General features: G+C 41.6%; 1 protein-coding gene across 3 annotated transcripts in view; it reads right to left on the reverse strand.

Moving 5' to 3' along the window:
- Nucleotides 1-26232, reverse strand: part of hdac7a (histone deacetylase 7a) — a 56745-nt gene that overhangs the window by 14195 nt on the left and 16318 nt on the right. For all 3 annotated transcript variants that reach the window (XM_062391891.1, XM_062391892.1, XM_062391894.1), the window contains exons 2-16: nucleotides 25898-25966; nucleotides 8276-8466; nucleotides 8050-8140; nucleotides 7127-7247; nucleotides 6504-6604; nucleotides 5171-5293; nucleotides 4868-4977; nucleotides 4186-4287; nucleotides 3631-3796; nucleotides 2828-3033; nucleotides 1935-2138; nucleotides 1133-1358; nucleotides 511-644; nucleotides 231-351; nucleotides 8-57 (exon numbers count right to left, since the gene is read on the reverse strand). In XM_062391891.1, the coding sequence (XP_062247875.1) occupies nucleotides 8-57; nucleotides 231-351; nucleotides 511-644; nucleotides 1133-1358; nucleotides 1935-2138; nucleotides 2828-3033; nucleotides 3631-3796; nucleotides 4186-4287; nucleotides 4868-4977; nucleotides 5171-5293; nucleotides 6504-6604; nucleotides 7127-7247; nucleotides 8050-8140; nucleotides 8276-8466; nucleotides 25898-25966 (2015 nt within the window). The remainder of the gene's footprint in view (nucleotides 1-7; nucleotides 58-230; nucleotides 352-510; nucleotides 645-1132; nucleotides 1359-1934; nucleotides 2139-2827; nucleotides 3034-3630; nucleotides 3797-4185; nucleotides 4288-4867; nucleotides 4978-5170; nucleotides 5294-6503; nucleotides 6605-7126; nucleotides 7248-8049; nucleotides 8141-8275; nucleotides 8467-25897; nucleotides 25967-26232) is intronic.

Raw genomic sequence — 26232 nt, forward strand, 5'->3', positions numbered from 1 at the left:
CTCTTACCCCTACTCCTCTACATGGCAACATCACAAACATTCTCTGAGAGAGTATTCCTGAGGAAACAGAAATTAGTGTTATATTTTCAGAAATATATATATTTGTAAGTAGTTTTTTACTTTTTAGTATAGCTACTTTATGCCACAAAATGACTCGATAGGCATGAAGTTGAGTTCACCTTTATCGTTTTTAGATTTTATAAATCCATCACTGTGAGGTTTATACATACCGGCCAGTTTGCGGTTATCCAGCTTGAGTCTGTTGAGAGGATTTGTGCCATAGAGCAACACATGGCGCTCTGTGTGGACTGACTGCAGCTCCTCCAGAGTGGCTTTACGACCACGAATAGTCTGTTTGGACACAAAGGTATTATTTGACTCTCTTATTGTTAGAACTTGATGGTGCACAAAGATATGTTATTATTGATTTATTTTTTACAAATCAGTGTCTGCATCTTTCTCAATGTTATGCCACACATAATCTATGTGTGTGCGCGCTCATACTCATACCTCGCACTCTGCCCTTAGGCCTCTCTCCTGTAGTCGAGACCAGATGCTCTGTATCCTGCCAGCATGCTCCGGGTGACTGCTGTTGTCCCCACATGTACACTGGTGCTTCAGCATTTGAGAATCATATACCAGACCTGTGCACAAACACACACACGCTTCACATAGACATTTTCAATTTCCCACAGTTGTGACTGATCGATGACCTAACTTCAGGAAGTTCTCCCTCCTTTACAGAGATTGACATTTAAGGAAATACACGTATTGGCAATTAGCAACTAGGGGTAACCCCTGTGTGAGTGATGTTAATCTTATCCTTTTACTCTCGACTGCAATATAAATATGTGTATTTACTATCACTTCAAACTACTTATTTAAAAAAATAAATGGCACAGTTTGACTCCGGCCTTAAACCAAACTACACTGCTTGTAAACTTGATAATTTCACATAGGAGCAAGATGGCTGACAACATGCATCAAAGTTCACAAGCTTTATTCCAACCATGAGGTTGTGGTCGTTTAGTCAGGATCTTCACCCCCAAAAGCCATAGCACAATTTTAAATATAATTAATACAATTACAAAAATTTACCAATTTTAACATGTTACAGTCATGTCTGACTCACCAGTGGTGAAGCGTGGTTTGCTGCTGGTCTCCTGTGGAGCCAAGCTCAGGGTCTTCTCGGGCAGAGTGAGAGAGGTGGAGGCCGGGGATGACTGTGCCCGAGACAGGGGACGATGGATGCCCAGCCCGCTACCAACCCCGCTGCCGCCGCGCAGCATCGGCACTGCCAGCGTCTCCATCTGTCGATGCAGCTGCTGCAGCTGCTTCTGCTGCTCCCATAGCAACGACTACAGGAAGAGTTGGGGTGATGAGGACGGAACGCATTCACATTATGCATCAATTCAAAATAGATATAACACACATAAGAGAAGGACGTAGAACTGACGATATGATCTGTATATATCACTGCTCATAACAATCATTAAAGTTTGCAACATTACTGGTATTGTGGCTGATATTGTGTGATGGAGGTTGCAGAGCTTCTCTAGCCTAATATCATTAAACTTCAGCTGACATGAACCATCACGAGCAGTCTTCTCAATCTGTGCGTCATTTATGATTCTGATCTCTTCCTTAACTTTTAATACTTAAAACTCTCAGCTGTGTGCCTTGCGTTGTTTGCAGCTTCCACATAGGCTCAGCATTTACGTGCACTAGGTTATCTCATCATGCTGAAATTATCACTTTAAGGTAAAGAGCAGTTGTAAAAAAAACGATGTGGCTGCAACTAGAAACATGCAAGTGCAGGTGTTACGCTGCCATCTGCAGGACAATAGGATAAAGTCATATAGGTTTGACTCCATCTGTTGCTCGCTTGCATTGTTTAGCTACCACATGTATCACAATATACAATGTTTTCCAACCTGATTGAGTATGAGTGCATGTTGCAGGTTCAGCTGCTCCTCATGGCTATTGGATGTTGTTGGCTCCGCCTCCCTCAGTGACTCTGCCCGCGCTCTGCTCTGAGAGGTCGGCTCTGTGGGCGACATCCCACCACCGTCCTCTGAGTCCATGTCCTCAGAGGGGATCTGATGCAGTCTGGGCTTCTCGCTGGACTTAGACATCAGCTGCACACGCACACACACACAAAAACATTTAAGCATTTAAATTGGCATGAAAAACACGTGCAGATCATTTTGTGTAAATGCAGATGAAGACATTATCTAATGATAGTGAACACATTGAAATATACAAACACAGACCCATGCATAAGATTTACCATGCACATAAATCTGAAGAGCTTGATCGAAATAAAACGTTGCTGTGGTCACAACAATCATCATTAGCGGGTGCTGTTTATATACACAGTAGACATCACATTTAAGACTGCAGCCTTGAGATTATTATTGTTGTCAGAATGTAATAAATGTAATAAGTAGTGGCTCTTCTATAATTTCTCTTGCTCCTAATTATAATAATAGATGTTGGAGATAATGATATCCTCCATCAGTTTCACACTCTCAATGTGTGTAATATGTCTGTGTTCAAACTGGATCGTGTTAAGACTTTGAAAAGGTTTTTTTTCATGTTGTCTGTGAGACGCTATTGGAGAGGTGCAGCTCAGTTTGACAAAGCCTGCATTGAATCAATATCTTCTAAAATATATTCACAAGCTAAGTTAGTTTCCTACATTTATTTGGTTCCACAATTTGTCATTTAAAAGTCTGCAAAAGACAAGCTATAAGTTTCAATCAGATGCAAATGTGGAATAAGGCAGTGATAGTATGATTCCATTGTCCTAACTGAGATCCTATACCTTGCCCAGGTGGGTCTGCTGTTTGAGCCTCTCCAGGAGTTGTGTGTTATGATGTTGCTGAAGGAGGTGTGTATGAAGGGTCCTTTGGCTCTGGGGTAATGGTTCCGAGCGTGTCCGGCTCAAGGGCTTGTGGGGATGAGAGCCTCCAGGAGACAGGTGCTCTAACTGGGTGGCAAACTGCAGCTGGACGGGGTCTAGGCCCGGAACTGGGAAAAACAGGAAGAAAAAGGAGGAGAAAGTGTGTTACTCTGTGAGAGACAGACAGACATGCACGCACACAAACACATTCAATATTGATTGGTAAATTAATTGGATAATGTCTATAGTTTATCATTCTGTGAATTATGACGTGTCAAACAAAGTAAAGCCTCTGACAGAGAAACAGGAGGTGGATGTGTATTAAAACAGTCTGAAGTTTATATTATATTAGTACTGTAGTTTATTTACAGAAATAATCTGAATGTAGCCACTGGGTGGTGCTCTAGCCCTTAATAAAATACAATGAAAAGCCCTTCAATTTAAAAGTGACTGCTTCCCCTAGTGGTTCAAGTTAATGAATCTAAACTGTGCGTGTCCATGTGTATATATTTGTGTATTGTGCAGCCTTGTAAATGTTTGTCGGTGCAGCCAAGTCTGAGAAGTTAATTGGTAAAAAAGAGTAAAACCCAAAACTCTGCTTCCTTATCAGTGTTTCAACATGAATAAAATGTGGAGCTCTTTGTCTGTGTGCACAGTCACTGAGACTGTTTATGCAGGAACAACTGTCTGCAGTGTGTGCATCAGTGTGTGTGTGTTCGCCTCACCACTGAGTAGCGGAGTGTGCGGTAGTCCAGAGGACTCCAGGATGATGACGGGCAGGTGAGGGTGCCCGGCCTGATCCTCTCTGCTCAGGGACAGGAAGACGGACGAGCCCCCGGCTGTGACCACCGGCAGCCGGCCGACCTTCAGAGAGGACATCTCTCCTTCACCCTGCACACAACCGGAACAACTCAGCATCTTCGATCCCAACTCATTCTCATCATGAGATATTTGTGTTCCTGTTTAGCATCTGTCTTCAACATTCTCTCTCAGTCGCTGTGAACTTCTGGACATTTTCCTGCCGTGTTTCCAAATGGGTTCACGGTGACATGTTCCCGGTATTTTACATGGGTGCTGGCAAGAAAGTTTCCAGAAAATGTCCAGAGCAGCTGACATTTGGATTTTTACATCCAGCCCCCTTTGGAATATTTCAGGAAAATATCCAGACCTCAGCAGCTCTCAGCCTATTCAGCAGCTCCTCCCACTTGTTTTAGGGAAAGAAGATAATGTAAGACTAATCGAGTTGTTATGACAGACGTGTGGTGCAGCTCAGTGTTTACCCTGGCGTTGGCTGGTAGTCCCAGTGTGATGGTGGGCAGAGTGGAGGGGCTCTGGATGGTGAAGTTAGCCAGGGTGCCGTCTCTGAGCAACAGCTTCTGGGCCTGGAAATTCCAAACATATTTTCTATTAAAAAAACATCACATTTATTCTCACATCAGAGGAACTCTCCTCCATCGCTGCTCTGCTCTCGTTACATCAGCTGTCTTTGCCGTGTGCTCTGAATATGATTGAATGTCACATGTAGAGTAACCTAAACCCACGTCGTCTAATTAAACCTGAGCTAATGTTCTGTCCTGAGCTGAATCATGAATCAGACATGTGAAGCAGGTGTGGCAGAGGCTGCTGTTCGTATTCTGTGATTAAATGAATTATGCATAAACGGCTGACCCTCATTGTTCCTGTACTCTTGTGTCACTGCTTTAAACATGTCATTACTCAAGGGCTCGGCACAGTTCATGTTCATGAAACAAATTTTTAATCAAACCTTGTGATCATATGTTTAAATGTCTAAGAGGCTAAAAAGTATATGCTTCTATTTATCGTTGGTCTTTTATATTGTCTTAATCGTATTTATCATAAAACTTCAATGTTATTTCTTAGCTAATGTCACCGGAGCAAGACGCCTTCGCTTTACATCAACATGTTAATACTCTGAAGGTGTGTGTGTATATGCACGCTGACCTCATGTGAGAGGCCGCCTGCAGATGGCAGTAGTCCATTTTCATTGGGCAGACTGTCATTGGGTGAACTGCAGCCAGAGACTGGAGTACTGCTGCTGCTGGGGGACGAGTCTGGAGAGAGACAGAGACAGACAGTGGGAGAGTGTAAATACAATTAGGTATCGGGATCATAGTGTAATTACAGTAGATTATATTACGTCTGTGAAACAATTAATTAAGCTCCTAATTTATGGTGTATTCACAATCCTGCTCATTCGTGTGTGTGTGTTTGTGTGTGTGGGGGGAGGTTTGTGTGTGATCTTACCCAGTGTGTCAGGTACTCTGTGTCTGACACAGGGCGGGGCACTCTCTTTGCGGGTGAGCGGGCTCTTGCGGGTGTTCAGGTGTTTCTTCAGCTTGTGTTTCACCTTCAGATTGGGCTCGGATGCTGACAATTTAAAACAACAGCAGGAAAGTTACGTAATGTGATCGTGTTTAACTGGTTTACTTTATTCTATTTCAGAGTGTTAGGTCCTAACAAAGATTTAACATAAACATTGACTTGTCACAGCAGATATATATACAGGTATTAACATTATATTGTTTGGTTGCATTCATTTCTCCCAGTCAGTCAAGGTTCACAAAACAATCCTGTACTGATTGTTTACATTTGTCTAAATCTCATCTGTGAAAAAGGCAGTGGTTGGACACGTTGTCAACAAAGTAGAAGAGGTGGTTACAATGTATTACTTTGGAATACAAAGGTAAAGTATTTCGCTCCCTGGTATACTGCATGAAGTCATACTTCTTCGGGTTCTACAATATAACAGTAAAACCTTGTAAAAACTAAACTGGAGTGCGTTTACTTTAATTTGCAAATATTTATTTTTGTAACTTATTCGACAGATACAGATTTTCATTTTTACGTCTATTTGCTGTGAACTTAATGCGGGCACACTGAGAAAGTAGTTGAGGCTGCGACACGCCTGAGACGTAGACAGTGTGGCCACTCTAGAGAAATACATGATCCTGTCTTACTCCCAGTCATTCATGCATTGTGTCCCCTCTTAACTCTTTTGTGAGACAAATGCCTGGTCCACACTGCGTTGTTGAGTGTCTTCGTGTTAGTCATTGCAGAATGCAAACATCCTAATTTATAGTAATTTGTCACTTAATCTTGAAATACAAATTTTATTATGAGCACCCTAAACATTACGAATATACTTTTTCAGACCCTGTCTTTTTATAAATGACAACAAGCTAGTTCCAACCAGCGTTTGTTTAAATACCAGATGCACTGACACACAAAGAGTCGGTCTGCCTGTGTACGAAGTTAAAGTGTTTCCCCTGCAGAGAAGTGTTCTATCTTACTACCTCAAAAATAACGAAAATAATCCAACAATGTGTACAGGCACTGGGCTTTTAAAGGGAATAAAAGAGCTCGCTGATAAGTTTAGAGTTTGATACGCCCAAAACTCAACCATGATTAATTGAGATACAAAGTGCAACCCTTTCAAACCATGAGCCTCTCACCGCAATCTTTTCTTTCACCTGTTAGCAGGTGGTTTTTGACACACCCTCATTGCACCTGCACCATGTACTTATATCATAAAAAATTAAGCTCAAAGTGTGATGTGAGTATCAGATGATGGATTTACCTGCTCTGCGTAGCGGCGTCCTTTCTGAGCCCTCCGGGGGCGGCTGTGACGGTGACGACACCAGAGGTTGGGAGGATGCACTCGGGTCTGGACCCAGATTTCTGAGGAAACACACAGACACAAATAGATCAGAGTTAAATTATAAACTTAAAGGGCATTTTAAATACAGATGTTATTAACAAATAAAGCATTCTGTTAAAGAGAGTTTGCTGTAAAGGCTGATTTTGTATCTGTTGTCCTTATAGACTTATTGATATCATCCAAACTAACTGTACAACAAAGTAATGATTAAAACACTGCAGCTGCACATCAAACAAAACAATGCCAGATACACTACAAAACTACTAATATGCTTTTTAAACCATCATGGTCCATCATAATGGTGTTATTGTAAAGTGTAATGATGAACACATCATCACAAGTTGTTGCTGTTTAAAGCCATTTCTTTAATTTGCATTTAAACGTCAGAAAATTACTACTGTCAATAAGTAAATCATTTTTATAGCTGGAACTGTGACCTAGACATCTGTTTGCCCAAATATATTTTGAGTTTTGTTATTTCCCTTTCCTGCTCATTGAAAGTTTGTGTGTTCATGTGTGTATGTTGTGTGTATTTTTGTCACCTGTACGCTACAGGAGCTGCAGGCAGAGTGTTGGAGTTTGTTCTCTCCTGCGCCGCCTGTTTCCGCTTCTTAAGAATCACCTCCTGCAGTTTCTGTTTTACCAGGGAACTGGCCACCGCGCCTGTCAATCAACAGCACCACCGATTAAAATAAAATAATGACTCACAAACCGTTTCATCGTGAGAAGGAGGAGCGGCCAAGCCAAAGGCACAGGACGCACAACCAGCCGTTGTTGCATATTTGTGCAACACATAATCAGTGACTAATAGTAAATCATATAACAGAGACAGCTCAACAAAACTGTGGTTGACTTTAATGGCAAACATGCAGTGTGAGAGTATGGATGTTTTGTTGAGTATGAGACCGGGAGTTTACCAGTTTGAGATTAAGTTTGCTATTTCTGTTTGCATGTGTGTGTGAGTGTGTGTGTGTGTGTGTGTGTGTGTGTGTGTGTGTGTGTGTGTGTGTGTGTTTGTGTGTGTGTGTGTGTGTGTGTGTGTGCGTGTGTGTGTGCGTGCCTGTTAATGTGTGCACGCGCACAAGTGTGAAAATGTGTGCACACAGAGGTGATGAGAAGTCAATATTGACCGAGTGACTTTATGTGCACAGACCTGCAGCTATATTTGACTCCACTGTTGCAGCTCCACTTGTCAGGTTATATTTAGCTCTCATATCAAAGCAAACAGCCTTGAAAGTCGAGAAACACAGTTGACTAAAGATGAAATAAAGATCTCTCACGGGGACTTTCCTCTCCACCCATGATCAGCACTCTGGGCCATAATTATTATAACAGACGCAGAAATAATTGAAAATGAAGAAAAAAAATACAACAATGTGAACAGAGACTTGCAGCAACATGTTAGTAAAGAGTGTTTGTGTGTGTGTGTGTGTGTGTGTGTGTGTGTGTGTGTGTGTGGACTCACTTTGTTGACTCTTGTCTTTGTGTTTTAGCTGCTGCAACTCCTGCTGCTTCTCATGGTGCTCCTGCTCTCGTCTCCTCTGCTCCACATTAAACTGAAACCACACACACACATTAACATGCATGAAACAAGTGGCTTGTACCATCAACATGAAGGAAAAATATAATGAACAGTATTGTTTTCTTCATTCAAACAATTCTCTTTTTTTCATGTTCTTAATATCCGTTACCCGGATTTGCTGGTGCAGTTGCTGCTGGGAGAAGGAGGTGCAGGGCTGAGAGGAGAACTGGGTGAGGAGTATAGGTGGGTGCAGCGGCGTGAAGAGCGCCGTGTCCGAGCCGGGGCGCATCCCCCGCTCTCCCACCCTGAGGTCCATGGGAAACAAGGCGGCACACAACACTGGCACGGCCACCGAAGGATCTGGGAAAAGAAAGGAGGGAGGGGGAGGAAGAGGGGGGAGGTGTTCATTTAATTCATCCCCGCAAAGAACAACTGATTTACCAAAACACCTGTTAGATCCTAAACAAATATCTTACTTCTGGATACACAAAAACAAAAATGTAATTTGGAACATTGTTGGACTTTGGCTTTTAAAACTGTGTATTTCAGTTTGTGCTGGGATTTTGTAGTATACACTGGAGGAGGATGTCAAGCAAAGTAATAATATGCAGTTCAAAAAGAGGCAAATACAATTGTTTTCAAAAGGTACAGTAATGAGGAAGGAGAATGATGTTAATGGTGACAATGTAATCGATTATTTCTATGCATTTCATTGTTTGTGTTGGGTTTCATGGACAAGGACGAGGATCATTGTATTGGGTGAATATAGAATTTGAATAATTGTTGGGGCTCCAGCTCCTTTTTGGACAAGCAATGTTTACTGTTTACTTAACGAGGGTCTGTTGGGTATTCATTAGGGATGTATGTGTGCATGCCTGTGTAATTATGAATTGTGAATGTGTATGAATATCAGCATATAAACAGGCCTACAATGCCATAATCATTTGATTGAATAAGGTTATCTATCTGTCTGTCTGTCTGTCTAATTGCGTATGACTACAGGTTCAGTATATTAAATGAAGAACTCTGGTTTTAGATCACTCGGGCTCTGCAGTACCAACAGACAATGGGTGTGCCATGCACGACACTGGACCACACACTGCCCCAGAAAAAAATGATCCACAACTCAAAATGAAACCAACCAACACCAGTAAAACCCTCTGCTGATAGAGATGCTGAAAATATGAGACGGGGGTAAAAAAAAAAAAGAGCTGACATGTAAACTAATAATAACACAGACAACACACAGTCTTTGTTTTCTTTTAAAGTGCTGCACATGAACTCATACCATCTCTCACTCTCTCGCTGTCTGTGTGTGTCTAACACAGACACACAAGCATACACACTCATTTCCATGCTCTTTGCATGCTTCTGTGGCTATTTGCATTGCAGGGCTGAGTCAATGGGAAAGATTGCCTCATGCGGCACTAAAAACAGGATTCAGGAAGGAAACATCTTGGGAAAAGGCTGGAGGGGGTTTCTGTCTCTGAGACACATAAACAAGTATTAGTGCACACACACAGACACATACACACGTGCACTTGCATATTCAGACAAAAATGCACACTTACTCACAAAGAAACACAGCTGTAATCACATGCCGACATTCACCAAATAAACCTGATGATAAAATAGAGTGTGGGACACGTTCAACTGCAGAAAAACAGCTGCATACAAAAGTCTGTGAGCACTTTCCTAACTGTGGTCTCAGACTAAATCGAATTAAACCCACAAACACAAACTATCACAGATACTCACTTACACATTCACAGGTCGGACATTTATTCACAACTAATAATTCAAACATAACTTCAAAGATAGAAGTAATGAATTACATTATTCTTTGTTTGTTTCGTGTATGTATTTATCTAATCGGAGGTTTAACGCAAGTAGTTTTGGATTCAAGTATTTTACTTTGTTTCGATTAAAGTAGAAAACGTTAAGAACATTAGAAGAAGCTGCTGATTTGATGCACCAGCAGGAGAACACGTCTCTGTCCCAAAGCAATCACCCCAGCCTGCGGTTGTGTGACCCACAGGTGCATGCTGGTTCTGGCTTAAAACTAAATGCTAAAATAGTGGATCCCTCTGAATAGATATCTTCATCCACTGCTACTGTCAGGGGGTGTGAACCACCTCTGTGCTGTGAGTGCAGAGTTCACTCCGATCAGCACATGGAAAGGAGACAGTGAGACTGAGGTCGACTGGTTGTGCTTCACACTCAGAAGGAAGAAGCAGAGAAGTTGGATCTGACGCAGATTCTGGAGGACTTTGCATCACGGCAATGTCACCTTAACTCAAATGGTGATGCTTATGAGACTTATGTGTGTGTGTGTGTGTGTGTTTGTGTATGTGTGTGGATAGTGTCAGTACTCCTCCATATTAGGAGGCACGAATGCAGAGTCTGCATGCCGACCATGGCTGGAATAACAGAAACCCTTGGTAAACACACACGGTGTCACAGACACACACACACACACACACACACACACACACACACACAAACACACACACACACACACACACACACACACACGATGATGCACATGTTCTTGGTAATGACAGCATAGAATAACAAGGCTATTATTCAGAGGAAAAGGAGAGGAGAACATGCTTATACAAGGAAACAAAGGCTGCCACAGTTCACACACACACAGACGCACACAGCCGGGAACACCAGTGTCTCTCTTCCCTTTGCTAAAAATAGCCAAACACACACTGGTCCAACATTTACCTACACAGGGCCTTTTGTTTCTACAGAGAACACCAGACACACACACACACACACACACACACACAAACACACACACATACCATGTAGTACCAACCCCAGTTTCCAGTTGTTGGTGAAGTAAAGGAATAAATGTAATGTCTAGAAAAGTTAAAGGGATTCAGAATGGTACTGAGGATGTTACATGTTTGTTATAATCGGTGTATGACTTGGTGGAGTCTCACTGGCTATTAACGCAAAGTGACTTTTATTGACTTCCCACTGCCATTGACTTTTTGTCGATACTTCCTGTGACCACTTGGATAAAGACATTTCCGCGTTTATTGCTCACGGCTCATAACTCTAACAATGTGTCACTTGTGGACAAGAGTGAAAGGGTCAGTCACTAAAACATTGGTAACTATATTCTTGTCTTTTAAAGTAGTGGGTGTTGCTGCATGGCACTGTGTCGACAACTAGTCACAAGGTAACACTCTGGCAATGGGGTGACATCCAAGTGATTGTGATGATGTTTGAGGAGGTTAAGGGGTAAAGTTAGGGTCTTGACAAGCAGTCATCCCCCCCAAAAAAAACACAAAACAAACACAAATGGTGAGAAACCCAGAAAAAGAGAGTGTAAGATTAATAGCAGTACCTAACGTACAGTGAAATGAGACCTCAGCAGTGGACCTGCATGCCACCAGGTCCTTCAGCTGTTTCTTTGACCGATGTCTAGCCAAATGTTGACTATTCCACACTAGCTGATCAAAATAATAAAGTTTGGTATGTACCCACGGTGACCTAGAAACCTTGAAGTGGTTTAGTCCTGGGTTGCGGAGCTATATAAAACAGCGTCTTTAGTTCTCTTAAAAAGTGGTGTCATGCAAGAGTTCATTAACCCTGTGTGTAGAACTCAGAGAAGAATAACACATCGTCGATCCTGTGAATGTGATTCTGTGTTGATTTAATTTAAACAGAAGTTGATTTTCTTTCTGCGCAAATAGAGCTGGGAACGCATGTACTAGAATAACACACATGTACACACTAAGCAGCAGTAGCATGTGAGATAATATGTTTGCCTTGAGAAAGCCTACAGGAAAGTTAAATAACAAGTACAAAAGAACTGCTTAAACTTTATCAGCGGTGGAATGACAAGGATTTACCGGATCTACCTGCTGAGCTCAGAAGCAGCAGGACTTCATTGTTCTCCAAAGAAACTGTTTCAACATCAAGAAGTAGGCAACAACTGAGACTGGTGGTATTTTCGGATTTTCGTAACCTGAATTTTAAAGTTGCAAATAGAGTTTTGGTATAAGTGCATCAAGATGTGGCAGGAATTGTGGGAAATGCGTTTTTTTTAACTTTGGCTGTTTGGCTCTCAATTAAACCAACAACCAAGACCTAGTTTGATGACGTTGTGAAACAGCGAGGAATCACAGGAGTTGTTTACTTGACGCGACACTGGCACAAATCCTGTTCACGGATAATGTGGTGTATTAAAGTTGTATTCATGTGACACAGTGAAGAACAATTATCAATTGTGAACCATTACAAGCTACCGATACCAACAAAGAAAAGAAAAAATCATCCGACTAGCTAACTAGCTAGCAGTGTGTCTTTCAGGTGAGGTGGATATAACACGAAATGAAACATTCAATTACCATGAATAAAATAAGATTTCTCTGCGTTTTAACATAGCTGGAAACATTTTGGATAATGTCAGTGCACAACAAACCTTCTAACAAAGGTCTATACATATTCAAACTTGTTACTGAAGACTTTGTATATTACCTAAAAATTGTCAATTGAGTCAATTCAGTTGATCATTTTTGGTTGTTATTTAAAGGAGTCAGAGTTGGTGCAGTTGTGTTACAGTTTGTATGTTCTTCCCACAAGACATGCAGGTTAACTGGATACTCTTACTTTGCATGGATGTGAGTGTGAGTGGTTGCTTGACTCTGTGTGTCGACCCGTGATGGACCTGTGTCAAATGGGATTACCACCCCCCCTCCCCCCCCACACCTAACCGCTCTCAGGTTGAGCAATAAAGATGATAGACAATTTGCATTATACCAAACCGACGTTTGATCCTATTTGTGGCTGAACAACGATATTTCATTTTGTAACTGTCTCTCCATAAGCCTTACTGTTAGTGGAGTCTTATTAAATGATGCACCCATTTGTGTAAAAGGATGAAGATGAAAAGATGCAGTCACCGGACAGGATGCATGAAGAAGACGACATTAGTTTAACTTTGCAGTACTGGATGACATTGCAGACTTCTTTACTAAAACACAGTGAGGCCTACATCATGTTGTCAAGACTTGGGACCAGATGTGCCCAGAGACAACTGATATTAGGCATTGCTATATAACCTCTGACTTTAATAACCTCAGAACAGAGACTAAAGGTGAGACTGTACACTATTTGCTGCAGTATTTCTGATGGGGAAACTGCTCAGTGTTCTTACAATGTTATCTAACCCGTGTGTGTCTGTGTGTGTGTGTGTGTGTGTTTGTGTGTGTGTTAGTGGGTGTCAGTCTGTCATGTAAATCACCAACGACGCAGTATGATACAAACTGTCTGGCTAGAGACTGTTGGGAGAGTATCACCTATCAAAAAGTTGATGCAGATGAGGATTGTGTTCTTGAGTGTGTGTGTGTGTGTGTGTGTGTGTGTGTGTACGTGCATGTGACTGGCTGAAAGGCAGAGCAGTAGACAGTCCATCATCTGATCTGGCATTTGGTTAATTCCCTCCCATTCATTCCTCCCCTTTCCATTCTATTACTGTGAACATGTGCTCTGCAAAGTAGGGACTGGTTCTACAGGTAAGACAATGACACACAAATGTCGCCCTTCCTCTTTCTCCCTCCCCTTCTCTCTCTTTAAGTTGTCTTCCTCTGTCCCTCATTCCCTCCAAACCCCTCTCACAGATAGAGAGCAAGCTGGGGCGACAAAAAACGACACGACAGAAAAACATAAAGTTGAAATAAAAAGAAGAGACAAGGACGGCGAGTCCGCCACAACCTGCAGAGGAGCCTCGTCACTCTCTGCACACTGAGGACGAGCTGACAGCCAGCACTGGACCACTCGTGACAGCCACTTGAGCTGTGCAAGGTCAACAACCGTCCGAGCAGACGCCACCACTTTGTGTCTTGTTACACGTCCCTATCTAGCTGCACAGCCTCCCTCTGTTTTGACTGTACAGTGTGCATGAGTGTGTCTCAATCAGACAACACCTTGTTTTCTATTAGTGCGAATTCAAAAACAATCACACACTTAGAACAATTCCTGACAAATTGCCAATTACAGGAGTTTATGAATGGCTAAGACGTTTCTGTTGTTTTTCTTTTGTTTCTTCGTCAAACCTGATTCAAATTATTTAACACTGTTGACTTTTTTTGATGAGTATTTGATGATTTCTGACGAGTCAGAAAAGAAAGAAGCAGGTCTTAGTTGGATGTTAAAGTGACTTCTTGAAATTCCTTTTTTAGTTTAACCATTCTATTTGCACTGATTTAACAGCTAATTCTTCTATTTTTGGAGATTATTTTTAATCGTATATTGAATAAATCTTACAGCACTGATTAGTGTAATTCAGGCAGAGCCGAGGTTAAGGCTATCATTGAGAGTACTACATTTGAGAATTGGGCACTGTTGAAATTTTGGTATTCATCACTTCCTTATTAAGTAAACCAGAACCCGAACGTTATGCTGAAAGTGCATTTCAAACCATATTCTATACAAATGACACAGGGATTCGATTAGAAAGATTAACAATACAACTCATTTGCAGAGAGTTGATTTTGATGATTGAGAGTGATCATGAATTTACTGTGCATGGAAATGTACAATTTAATTTTCTTCAACATTTATTTGGACAGTTTGAGTCAATTTGTCAATGTTGTTCATCTGATTGAATTGTGCTGCTGCAGATAGATCAGTCACATGAGTTAGACGCTCCATTAACACGTAGGATATATGGCTGCGGCCTAAAAGGAACAAACAGGATGCTAAACAAACTCAAAATAGCAGCAATCCCAAAACAGACACAGTTACTGGGCCCTAACACACAGAGCAATGTCAGTGGCCTCAACTCCCACACTCAATGTTCTGGTTCACACTAAAGGTGCACGTCGAGTCATCGTCTGTATCCTGATGAACAATGTGTGTGAGAGCAAGTTTGAGAGCAGTTGAGATGTTATCATGGATTTTTAGTGTGTGTGCATTTATACATACATGTAAGACTGAGGCGACTGTTTGTGAGTGTATGTGTGTGTGTGTGTGTGTGTGCGGCAAGGACCTAAATCTGCTTACACAGTCACACTATGGTGACTTCTCTTCCTTAAGGCAACAAAAAGCAAGTCACCATAATGTAAATCATTATATTTTAAGATGAAGACTTTTTTAGGTTACAGTTGAGGGTAAGTGTTCAGCAGCTAAGGTTAGGGTCAGAGTAAGACTCCAGGAAATCTATGTGAGTAAATGTTCTGTCCTCTGTGTGTGTGTGTGTGTGTGTGTGTGTGTGTGTGTGTGTGTGTGTGTGTGTGTGTGTGTGTGTGTGTGTGTGTGTGTGTGTGTGTGTTTGCCCACTTCTGTAACAGAGGAAGGTTGATGTATAATGCAGCGCGGGTTCGGTTTCCTAAGTCCTCGCTGAGTTTCCATAAACATCCAGGACCACTGTGTGTTATAGGACAGCAAGTTCTCTCTCTCTCTCACAGACACACACATACACACTATACAGGTATGTCTTCTGTATAGTAATATAAGCTAGGGAAGAATATAATAGAACAAGAAATAAAATCTGTGTGTGTGAGTTTGTGTGTGTGTTCTGCCTCTCTCTTGCAGACTGGACTGACGAGGCAGACGTTTGTCACACTGACAAACAGCAGGTTTACAGTGCTCAGTTCAGATGTGAGAAAGTTTAAAGGAACGGATTACGGAGATAGAAATGTTCACAGCGGCGACAAAGAGCTCGCACACACACAAACACAGACACAAAGGCGTGAGCCGTAAATAAAGTCAAAGGCACATACCCGTGTTTGTCTTGTAAATATCCGGCTATGTGAAAACCCCAGTGGCACTTCTGCATCAGCCAGCTAACAGCAGGATCTATAATTAGACAGAGAACTCCACTCCCCTCCAGTCATCTTTTACTGTCGGCCACATCCTCTTTTTCTTTAACTCCTTCTCTTTCTTCTCCTCCCTCCCTCTTGCTATCTCGGCCTCTGTTTGTTGACAGATGTCTGACGCCAAACTGTTGATTTCACCATTTCATTCACACAATAGCACCTTGCTTGGGTGCAAAAGGGCATGTGGCAGAGTGTCTGCAGACTCCAGACAGAAAAAGACTTTCTGAAGCACCCCCTTTAAACGCAGGTAGGAAATGCATTTTAGACAGAATGTATTGGAAATCGAAATATAAACGTTCAGTCTAAGGAAATGTTTTTTATAAGAAAGAAATGAAGTAATGATAAATAAGACCTTTAATAACACTATAAGAAGTATTAACATCTTCACAGGCCTGAACACACAAAGGGCCTGTTGCTCAACAACATTTCAACTCCTCTTACACTCTCATGTATTGAAGTGTCACACTTTGACAGTTTACGGTCGTCAACTCTTGCCACTGAGGAATCCTTGCAATCCATCCCATAAACAACAGGCACTGTAACCATGGCAACGGGGGCGGTCGGGCCAGCAGGAAGTTGAGTCTATAAAAGCACAACAATGAAAGAACCGGGGTGGTTTCCTGTGCTAGGGCTCAGTTTAGACTCCCATTTCCTCCCCTCTCCTCCCCCTGCTGTCGATGGGACACTGCTGCCGCAGTGCCCTTGAGCCCTACGGCAGTAAAGTGTCCCACTGGAACACTGGCAGTCAGTTAGACTCAGGCTCACTCTCTTTCCCACATTCGGCTTTAAAGAAAAGTTGAGTGCTTTGATATGGGACTAAGATTGATGACTAAGACTGGCCCTGAAGGCAACACGCTCCCAAAAACACCCATTACACTACCAGGTGGCACAGGGATTGACAAGCCAGGAAAATGTGCATTCTTTTTTCAGTTGTTTGTAGAACTTTATGGACAAAACTTACAAGTGTTACCTAAACTTGGAGGAACTATATGCATTGTTCTTGTAAGTAGAATGAGTTTCCTTAGCTTAGAAGCAAGAGGAAACCGACTCAAACCTTATCAGCTTCAAATCAATTTCCCAAAATATTTAAATATCCTTGAAAGCAGCTTTTACATGATGTGAGGAGTTTCCCTTTTCTTTACAAAACATACTTCAGGTTCCAAACACAGAGTATGTCAAAGTTTATATTGTCTTTATTAACACAAATAGCGGCCTGCATTAGAAACCAGAGGGAGAGTGACTTTTTCTAATAGTTGTTTTCTACTGTACTAATCTCAGAAATGCAATCTATAGGCTCAGTAACAATCAGCGCCTAATGGCCTGTCAGTGAAAAGTCTTTGACACTATCTCCCAGCGTGACTCAATAGACGGTGCTTTTGCGACGCTTGATTACTTTGCATTTTCAGGTGTAGAGATGCGTTCCAGCAGATATAACCTGTTAGTCAACCTTCTTGCAGAAATGTGACATCTGTCTCCCTCTAGAAATCCTCTGTCTGAATAAGTCTGATTAAGTGTCTGATGCTGCTTGTTTTGCTTTTGTCTTCAGCCAGAGGACTGTGGTGAGATCCAGCTCACCCCTAATAGTTACAAACAATGATCTGTATTTTTACATGAAATTGTAAAACTCATCAGAACCAAAGTAAGTTCGCCAGAAAGACCTTCAGATGTTTGTCATCTAGAGCAGCTACATAGAAAGCTACTGTTTGTGTATGATGTTTCTTATAGTCTTTCTAATTTCACTGTTTAATGAAAATATATATTTATCAGCAGAGAAGTGATTTTTCCTCATACAGAGTAAATTGCAGGGTAAGGTGTATTCACGAAGAAAATCTACAGAGTTGCTAAATTGGTCTTGTGTAACACAGGATCTCTATGAATAGTCTCATGCTGACAGTTAGAATCACGTGTGTGTGTGTGTGTGTGTGTGTGTGTGTGTGTGTGTGTGTGTGTGTGTGTGTGTGTGTGTTTGTGTGTGTGTGAGTGTATATATGTCTGTGTGTGTGTGAGTGTGTGTGTGTGTGTGTTACACGCTTGGTCAGCCTCTTAAATCACTCTCAAATCAGTCAATGTGTGTTTTTAAGGAAAAGCACAGTTATAATACAAATATATAACTACACAGTCTCCTTGAAGTCTAATCACTCTTTTCCTTTGAGTATAATTACATTTGTTGTTGTCAGTTTAATCACATTAAAAGAATTAAAGCCTGATTTTCTTAATCTGGTTGAGGAAGAAATAAGAAATAAATCATCCATGTTCTCTCTCTTGACACACCACACCTCTTTTTATTCTTCCTTGTCCGTGTATTTCTTTGTGATTCTCACAGACACACACTCGTTCCCTCTCAAACTTATCGCCCTCGTTCGTACACATCTATCTCTCTTTCTCTCCCTCCTTCATCCTGAGGAATCCACAGCTGTCACTCCCATTCAAAACCCAAAGCAGCTGGCCAGGCGCTGGCTTGTGTGTGTGTGTGTGTGTGTGTGTTTGTGTGTGCGTGTGTGTGTGCGTGCGTGTATGTATAGGCCTGCCTGCCTACAACTGTCGCAAAACTATTTCTATATTTATGATGTTGCTTGGTTGGTGCACACTCAAGTGCTCAAGTGTATATGTTGTGTGTCTAGTTGTCAACAAGCACCCTTTGCTGTGTGTGTATTTGTGTGTGTGTGTGTAACAAGGTTAGCTTGATCGGAGTGACCCTCTTTAGTGGGAACATGTTGCTGGTGCTCAGATCTACAGAGGGTTAAGTGAGGACACCAGCAACACCTAAATCATCCACATGACTTGTAATTCTTTGGCTACGGGCCTTCATGTGAGACCTCTTTGAAAGGAAGGTGGATTCTTTTAGTTCTCATCACGGAGAAGGGCTTCAGCCATGGAAAAGCTTTTCTGCTTTCTTCACACTTTGATTGCTAATTACGTCATATTTTTGTTAACCTGTTTGAGCTGTCCTATTACAGAGGATGTGGGCTTAAAACTTGCTGTATGTAATTTAATCATGAATATTGTATTGTTTTCTCAAAACAGAACGTGTTACAGTGAAAAATGTTATGCAACATCAGCAAATCTTTTTGTTCAATTTTTTTTTACCATTTCCACATCTTATGCTAACATGCTAACTTGTGAACTTGCACTGAACTCAAATCCCAGATGAGGCTGAAGGGAACATGTTCTGGATTAAATGAATATTTTAACAAATTACGGCACGACAGGAATATCTTGAAATCCAAATGTGCTCCAATTCATCAGAGAAATGAATGTAACCATATTACATGTCAATGCATCCACTACTTGCACAAGTAGGAAAAACTGTGAGGGTTCATCCTCTGAAAACCACGAATATCTGTACAGAGTTTAATGCCAGTTCATCTCATATTGTTTAGATTTTTCAGTATGGACAGATCAACCCATTTTCCATGAATGCCTCTGCCTAACAGAAAATGTCCATGCCATTATTTTGGAGTGAGAGTAGAAGCTTCTTAAGGTGAAGTTATATGAAAAAAAAAATACATGAATAAATATCAAATTGATGCAGCGATGCAAAGTGAAAAGAAGCATTTCCTTTCAGCCTCACTGTTTCTGATTGAAGCAGACTTTTGGACAGTAATTACACTTGACACGTCCGCATCACAAGCAAAAGGGTGGCGTTCGTAAAAATTACAGGTTCATTGATGTGGCTGCTTTTCCTTCTTCTCGGAGGGTTTTATGAACACCCTGCAAGATCATAGAAAAGGATTCTGAGGGAACTATTCCATCCTGCACCACTTCAACTAAACAGGTGCTTTAGGATTCAGCAGGTCTGCGTGCCAACAACATGCCCATTAACAAAGCACTTTCATAAACATTCCATGTGTCCCTGTCATCTTGTGCTTGACGTGCTGTTGCAATTTGCCTGAAGCTGGAAACTTTAGAACAGCTCATTCATTACACACAGACCCACAAACACACACACACAAGTTGCTGTTTGTGAATACCTGTGTCTGTCAGAGAGGAGACAGCAGGTGTGCGGTCGTGTTAGACAAATGACAATGAGTCGTCTTTCTGCAGCACAGACAAAGAGTCACGGCTAAGAGTCCAACTCTTACCTCGGTTTCCTCCCTGTGATACTCAAGAGTGTGTTCTGCTGTTCACAACACCACAGATACAAACTTATCATTGTCTGCAGCTGTGATTGAACCTGTCCATTTACAGGGAACATCATATCGTGTAGAGAGCAGAGATACAATCTGCCTCTGGTTTGTTTTGAACTAAACAGTGGTACCAAGAGCAGCAGCACCTGTCATGACCAGGAAAAGAGCGCTGACAGTAAATCGTCCCACTCATGACACACGTCAGAGCAAAGTCTTTCATTATGTTGCGTGTTGCATGCACCATCTCAATCTTTCAAAAGCTAACACTAAAAACCAGATTCTTTACATGGAGGAGTCTTGCTTTGATGCTTTACTGCTCCCTGTGGCTAAATTCTTTCATTTGCCCTGGCGCTGCCCTCCTCAGGGAGGTCAGAGGTCATGATCGGTTACAAATATGCTTCCTGAGACTGAAAGCAGTATGTCTTGGCCTGTGGACATTTTAAAGCATGAAGTCAAGTGTCACCAGTTGGAAATAGTTGAGATACCATGCTCTCCACACACAGTGTAAATAATTATCCTGCATGTGTGGCAATGAGGAAAAGTGTAACAGGATGAATATCTCTTTTAGTGTCTAATCGTTTCGCTGCGTGTTTCATCCATCAGGAATGTGAGAACTTGTGGGACACCTGACAGGAACAAGCACTGTGTCGATACCCTTTGGCAAAGCGCCGTTTCCTGCAGCTGCTGCAATACAGCTGCTCGGCGGCCAACAGCAGCACTTGTCATGCAGCAGCTACAAGTGCAAATGTCCAAAACAAATACACTTTTGGTTTCAATTTCTGCACTCGGTCAGCCTTTTCTGGGAGTCTTCAGACATAAATCTGCAGGTTCCACTCTCACAGATCTAAAAACAAATTATTTTGTAACCACCGCAGGGAAGAGAGGTCCAGAAGTTATTGTACATCTGTCCGAGCTTTCCTTTTACGTCTCTCCACACACACTCCTGCTCTCCTTCACATCAAACGCATTCTTCACATTTCCCAACACAGATAAAGCCACTCAACACGGGAGCTCACTCAACAGGATCTCCCCCTTTATCTTTTATAAGACACAGACGCACATCTAACGCAGACACACAAATATCAGTCCACCTCTTCAAGACTTCACACATGCTTTACAATATCAGAGGCGGAATGATTGGTTATCAGCAGTGAAAACAGGGGGTCGTGAAAACAGTGGCGACTGACACCCTGATAGCCTGTGGTAGCAGCGGAGAGATTGGAAGCTACATCAGAGACTCTCGACAATCTGCAGCAAGGGCTTTTCTGCTGATAAGGACCAGTATCTCTGCTTATCCTGCTGAAGCCTCACTTTAGCCTGCTGCCAACTCAGCAGAACTACACATAAACATTTTGTCTAAACGTACTTCAGAACAAAGACATTGCTGCATGAAGAAAATACAACGTTTCGTCAACGATTCAACGTTATCATGTTTCCAATTCACTCCAATTCAATTAAGAGCTTTGGTCAGTCCTGTGAGTAAGAACGTGCATCTTCTCTTTTCCAATCGACTCATCATGGGGGGTTTCATACAGATTTCAAATTATCTCTTCACATGGAGACTTTGTACTGCAGCACCTTGAGCTGGCTGACTGCAAGAGCACCTAACATTTAATAAAAACATCTTCAGTTCCTCTGGAAATAGAAAAACATTATTGAACTGATGTGTATTTGTGATGGGATCGGCTGACAGGATCTCTCACTTCATGCTTTTACATTCTGATACAACTTTCCAGCACCACACCCCTCTCCATTTCTAAGTAAACACTGTGGCTTCATCAAACCTTTTTGCTTCCGTTCAGTTTCTTCATCGTACCTTGTTTTTATATATATATCTGCTCTCTTTTCACGGTGAACATTAACATGTTCCAGGAAGGCCGCCTCATGAATATGCACAGTCACACTCAGCTGTCTGCACGGACAACAAAGAAAGAAGACATTAACATTCCTGCACATGCTCCACACTCTGGTCAGGGATGAACACACACACACACACACACACACAGACACACACAGGAGGAAATCCAACAATATGCAGACATGGACAACCACAAATAAACTCTGTACCTCTGAGACAAGCACACAGAAACAGGTTTCTCTCTTTACAAATAATTGAAGATGTGTGCAGCCAGAGAGCAGAGACAACCTCCGTTATATGTCATATGATTTTTTTTTATAAAGCCACAAGCTGAAAAACAGCTGACAGCTCTTTTTCAGACCTCAGATCTATCAGCTCTATGAAGTAATATAACCAACACCAGCTATTCTTATTTATTAGAAAGTAATTACTACTAATAAATCTACTTAGTGACATTTATGAGGATAATACCAGTTTCCAGTCCCAGTTTCTCAAATTTCAACTCTATATATACTTATTGAAATCTTAACTGAATAATGTGTGTGTTTAAAAACATGGTGAAATGAGAATTAGAAAGATGTAAAATAATATTCTAATTAGCTCTATTTACATTTAAAAGAAGAAAATTGTGAAAAGCAATTTTTTGTATTTTTACAAGCTGGTAAATATATATAAAAAAAGTACAAAAGTAATGTGAAAGCAGCTTGTGGTAGAAATAACTAAGTCTACGCAACTTCCTTTATTCTCTGTGCTGAGAGTGACCTGGTTTACAGTGTCTCAGGCCACAGGCAGCTCACTGTTAGGTTTTTTAACTTGCATCAGCTTGCCAGGAAAACAGAGACAATGGCAAGTCCTCTTTGTGATTAGACATAGTCATCAGTGCACATTTGGGACATATTCAGCCTCTCCTAATTCCTCAAACTTTAAGTCTTGGCTATTCTCTTATGTGTCTTCAGACATCTTCTGCGTGCGCATCTCAAAAAGCTGTATCTGAGAAATCTGTCTGAGTCCTCACCCACAGACAGACAAACACAGACACACACAAAACAAACACACACATTGTGTCTCACTCCTACTTCCGAACACAGGGTTTTTGGAATCAGCCTTGGTCTGTAAACCTCACTGCAGACCATCCATCACACTCACACACACTCACAGTCAGATGTAAAGTCGGGAGTCAATCCTGATAAAAGGAGATACTGTTACATGTGCGATCACAACAGGCCATCTGATCTGAGGTCAGTGTCAGTCCCCCCCGTGATGCAGAGTGAACGTGAGCCAGCCATTACTCTCGGCTGCGCTCTAGGTCAGACAATATCAAAGTACGGCAGGGAGTCTGGTTCGGAGAACTTCAGGCCCCACTGATATATGTGTCTAACGCTAGCCCTTTATCAGACATCACATGTCAGACATATATATCACACTCATGAACAGAAGTGAAGCCAATTCAGTTTCATTATATAAAAAACATAAATACTTCATAGCATATAAAGCAGGTAGGATTAACACAAAGTTTCCTTACTTCACTCAGCACCATCGACCGTTTACGAAAAGGCCATCCAAACAGGCAGGTTTAGAACTTCGTCAGAATCAGTTTTCACAAGCCTTGAGCCTTGAGCAGTAGTTTTTGTGATCCTTCAAAAAGTAGAATTTGCAAAAAATTGCTAAAAGTAGCTTTATGATAGAAGGAAAAACGCTGAGGTGGAAATTTAAGGTTTTTCCTCCCGGAAACACCACAGGAATAAATCTTAAAACTCCACCGACAGTAAATTTCAACGGGATTGCGTCTGTGTGTAAAAAGAGAGTCAGAACTCTCGATGGGGATACAGACTGTGGCTTGAGGGCGATCAGAGACCAGCTACACCACAACATGGATTCTCTAGCTAGAGGGTTAATGCAACTCAAACTGATTTGACACACTAATAAAATATTAAGGACTCTGTTACCTCAGGCCACACCACACACACTTCACAACACACAACACACACATGCACAGTGCTGTTGGGCCCCTTGGAGAGTATAAAATAACATTAGTGCGAACGTATCAAGTGATTTCACGCACCTAGAAGCAGGACAATCAAGCCATTTGTTCAGCAGGTCAAAAAATAACCACCCGCTCAAGTGGCGTCTACTATTACTAGGATCACTACCACAACTACTGCCCAGCTTGTGTCCGCTCTGCAGTTTGGCTTTAATTGTCCCCAACCTTCTAAATGACCCTAATATATCAGCAGAGGTTAATAATCTGGTTGGTGATCATAACAAATAATAAAATCAATCTTTTCAGCCCAGTGGCTGAGATTTAACGACTTTCTACTGTTCAGGAACAAAAGCGCTACACACACTGGACGTACAGGTTGGGGCACAATTTACTGTTGAATAAATAGCATTGAGGCTGCAGAAGCTGTGCCACTCCAGAGTGTTGTTCAGTGATATATTACCTCTGTACCCAATGAACACTAAACCTATTGATTAAATGTTAAAGTGAGGTCAGGTTACTCCAGGTTAAACAGTCATATAAAGAAATTAGGAAGATTAGTGGCAGAAAAAAGAACATTAAACCAGAGTTAAGTCATGAGGTCTGTTAATCATGTTAGATAAAAACATATATTTAACATTTATAGAATGGAATTCATGTTGATAGACTTCCAGTGGATACTACTTCTACTTTTTTGTGTAACAATAGATTTTTGAGGCTGACTTAAAAAACACCAAGAGGAAGATACATCAGCATAAGTGATACGCTCTGAGTTTATATGTGGATAAATAGAGAGAGATTAACGAGGAAGACAAAAGGAGACAGTGTCAGTTGCCCTGTGGACAACACACATGTAATCAGACCCTGTGGCCGTGGCCATGACCTCACTGGGTTTTTCCACAGGCACGAACATGCACACGTAGAGACACACACAGGACACATAGTTGGTCCACGGTGTGCGAACAGTCTGCGCAGCCGGGCAAAGTGAGTGCAGGCTTCCAGTCAGAGAATCATGCATTGTAATCCTACACAGCGTGATCACACACAGGCATGCCTCACAGTGGAGAATGCTAATCTAAGGGCACAAAGAAACAGCCTGGTGACTTGTGTCTGGTTTGTGGAGCGGTGTAACAAGTACTTTCTGAGCTCAGGGCGAAGAGGAAAGAAGAAAGTTTGCCGAGGCAGAACAAACCGAGCAAAGTTACTGCTGTCGCGCTGGAAAAAACGTGTTTATTCTGATATAAGAGATCCTGTCACGCCCATCTTGGTCACTCCTTTAGTTGCAATCACATTTTTCTAAAGTAAGGGTTTGGGTTAACTCAAGTTCACATCCCGCATCACAGTCTACCCGTCAGAAGCATTTTTATAAAAGTGTATCTCATTTGTTAAAGAGACAATCAATGACTTGAATCCTACTGTACCCTGTGTGTTGGCCCTCTTGTAGGATTTAAATATTCTTGTAATAGTAACTTACAGTTAGATAACTTTAAAATACAATAAATTGATGTCTTACAAAACACTTTATATCACGTATAAAAGTTAGCTTTCACGCATGTTTTGCAGGCTCAAATTTCTTTAAACACACAGACAACTACGTATATGGCCTGCAGCAAAACCAGACTTTTAAACCTACACATGAAAAATACTGCGGACCTAGATCTTCTTTCCAACTAGGCCAACACCTGTTCTGTGCTTCACTGTAGCTCTCTGAGTCAAACAGCTTAGATCATGCCGTACGCTGCCCCGGAAAAAACGCTGTCACATAAAAGTATGTTATATGTGTGTGTGCTGTAAAAAAAATTGTAAAGACCACAAGATGTAGTCCTGAGGGGGCTGGACTGCTGACTGGCAGCATTTTTCCACAAAAATGTCACACTGAAAATAGCTAACAAGTCTAACACACATCTGCAAAATGTCATCTGCCCACAGCCCAACAGCTTATTGAGATGGTTTTAATATATATTTCTTCAGGTGTTAAAAGTCCTACCTGCCACTGTACGAAATATGAAGTCCTGTCTGTCTGCCTTTAGGATGCTCTCAGAGGTGCTGATTCCATCTGCAGAAACAGAGAATAAAACAAAAAAAAGTTAAATTTAACAACCATAAAACATGAGGAAAGCAAGTTAAATGAGCAAATATCCACTCAGAGCTTCAGAAGAAAGGACAATGTTTTTGTTCCTTTAATAAAACTCTGCTCTTGGATTATAAATGTCAATAGCAAGGCCCCCATAAACCCTGAGGTGTCCCTGCGATGCAGGAGCAACTGTCCAGTCTTACTTGTGACCCAAGTCCGGTCAGAAAAATCCCGAATGAGGAAGAGAG

Source organism: Platichthys flesus, chromosome 7 (assembly GCF_949316205.1).
Source record: "Platichthys flesus chromosome 7, fPlaFle2.1, whole genome shotgun sequence".
In the NCBI taxonomy this organism is placed as follows: domain Eukaryota; kingdom Metazoa; phylum Chordata; class Actinopteri; order Pleuronectiformes; family Pleuronectidae; genus Platichthys; species Platichthys flesus.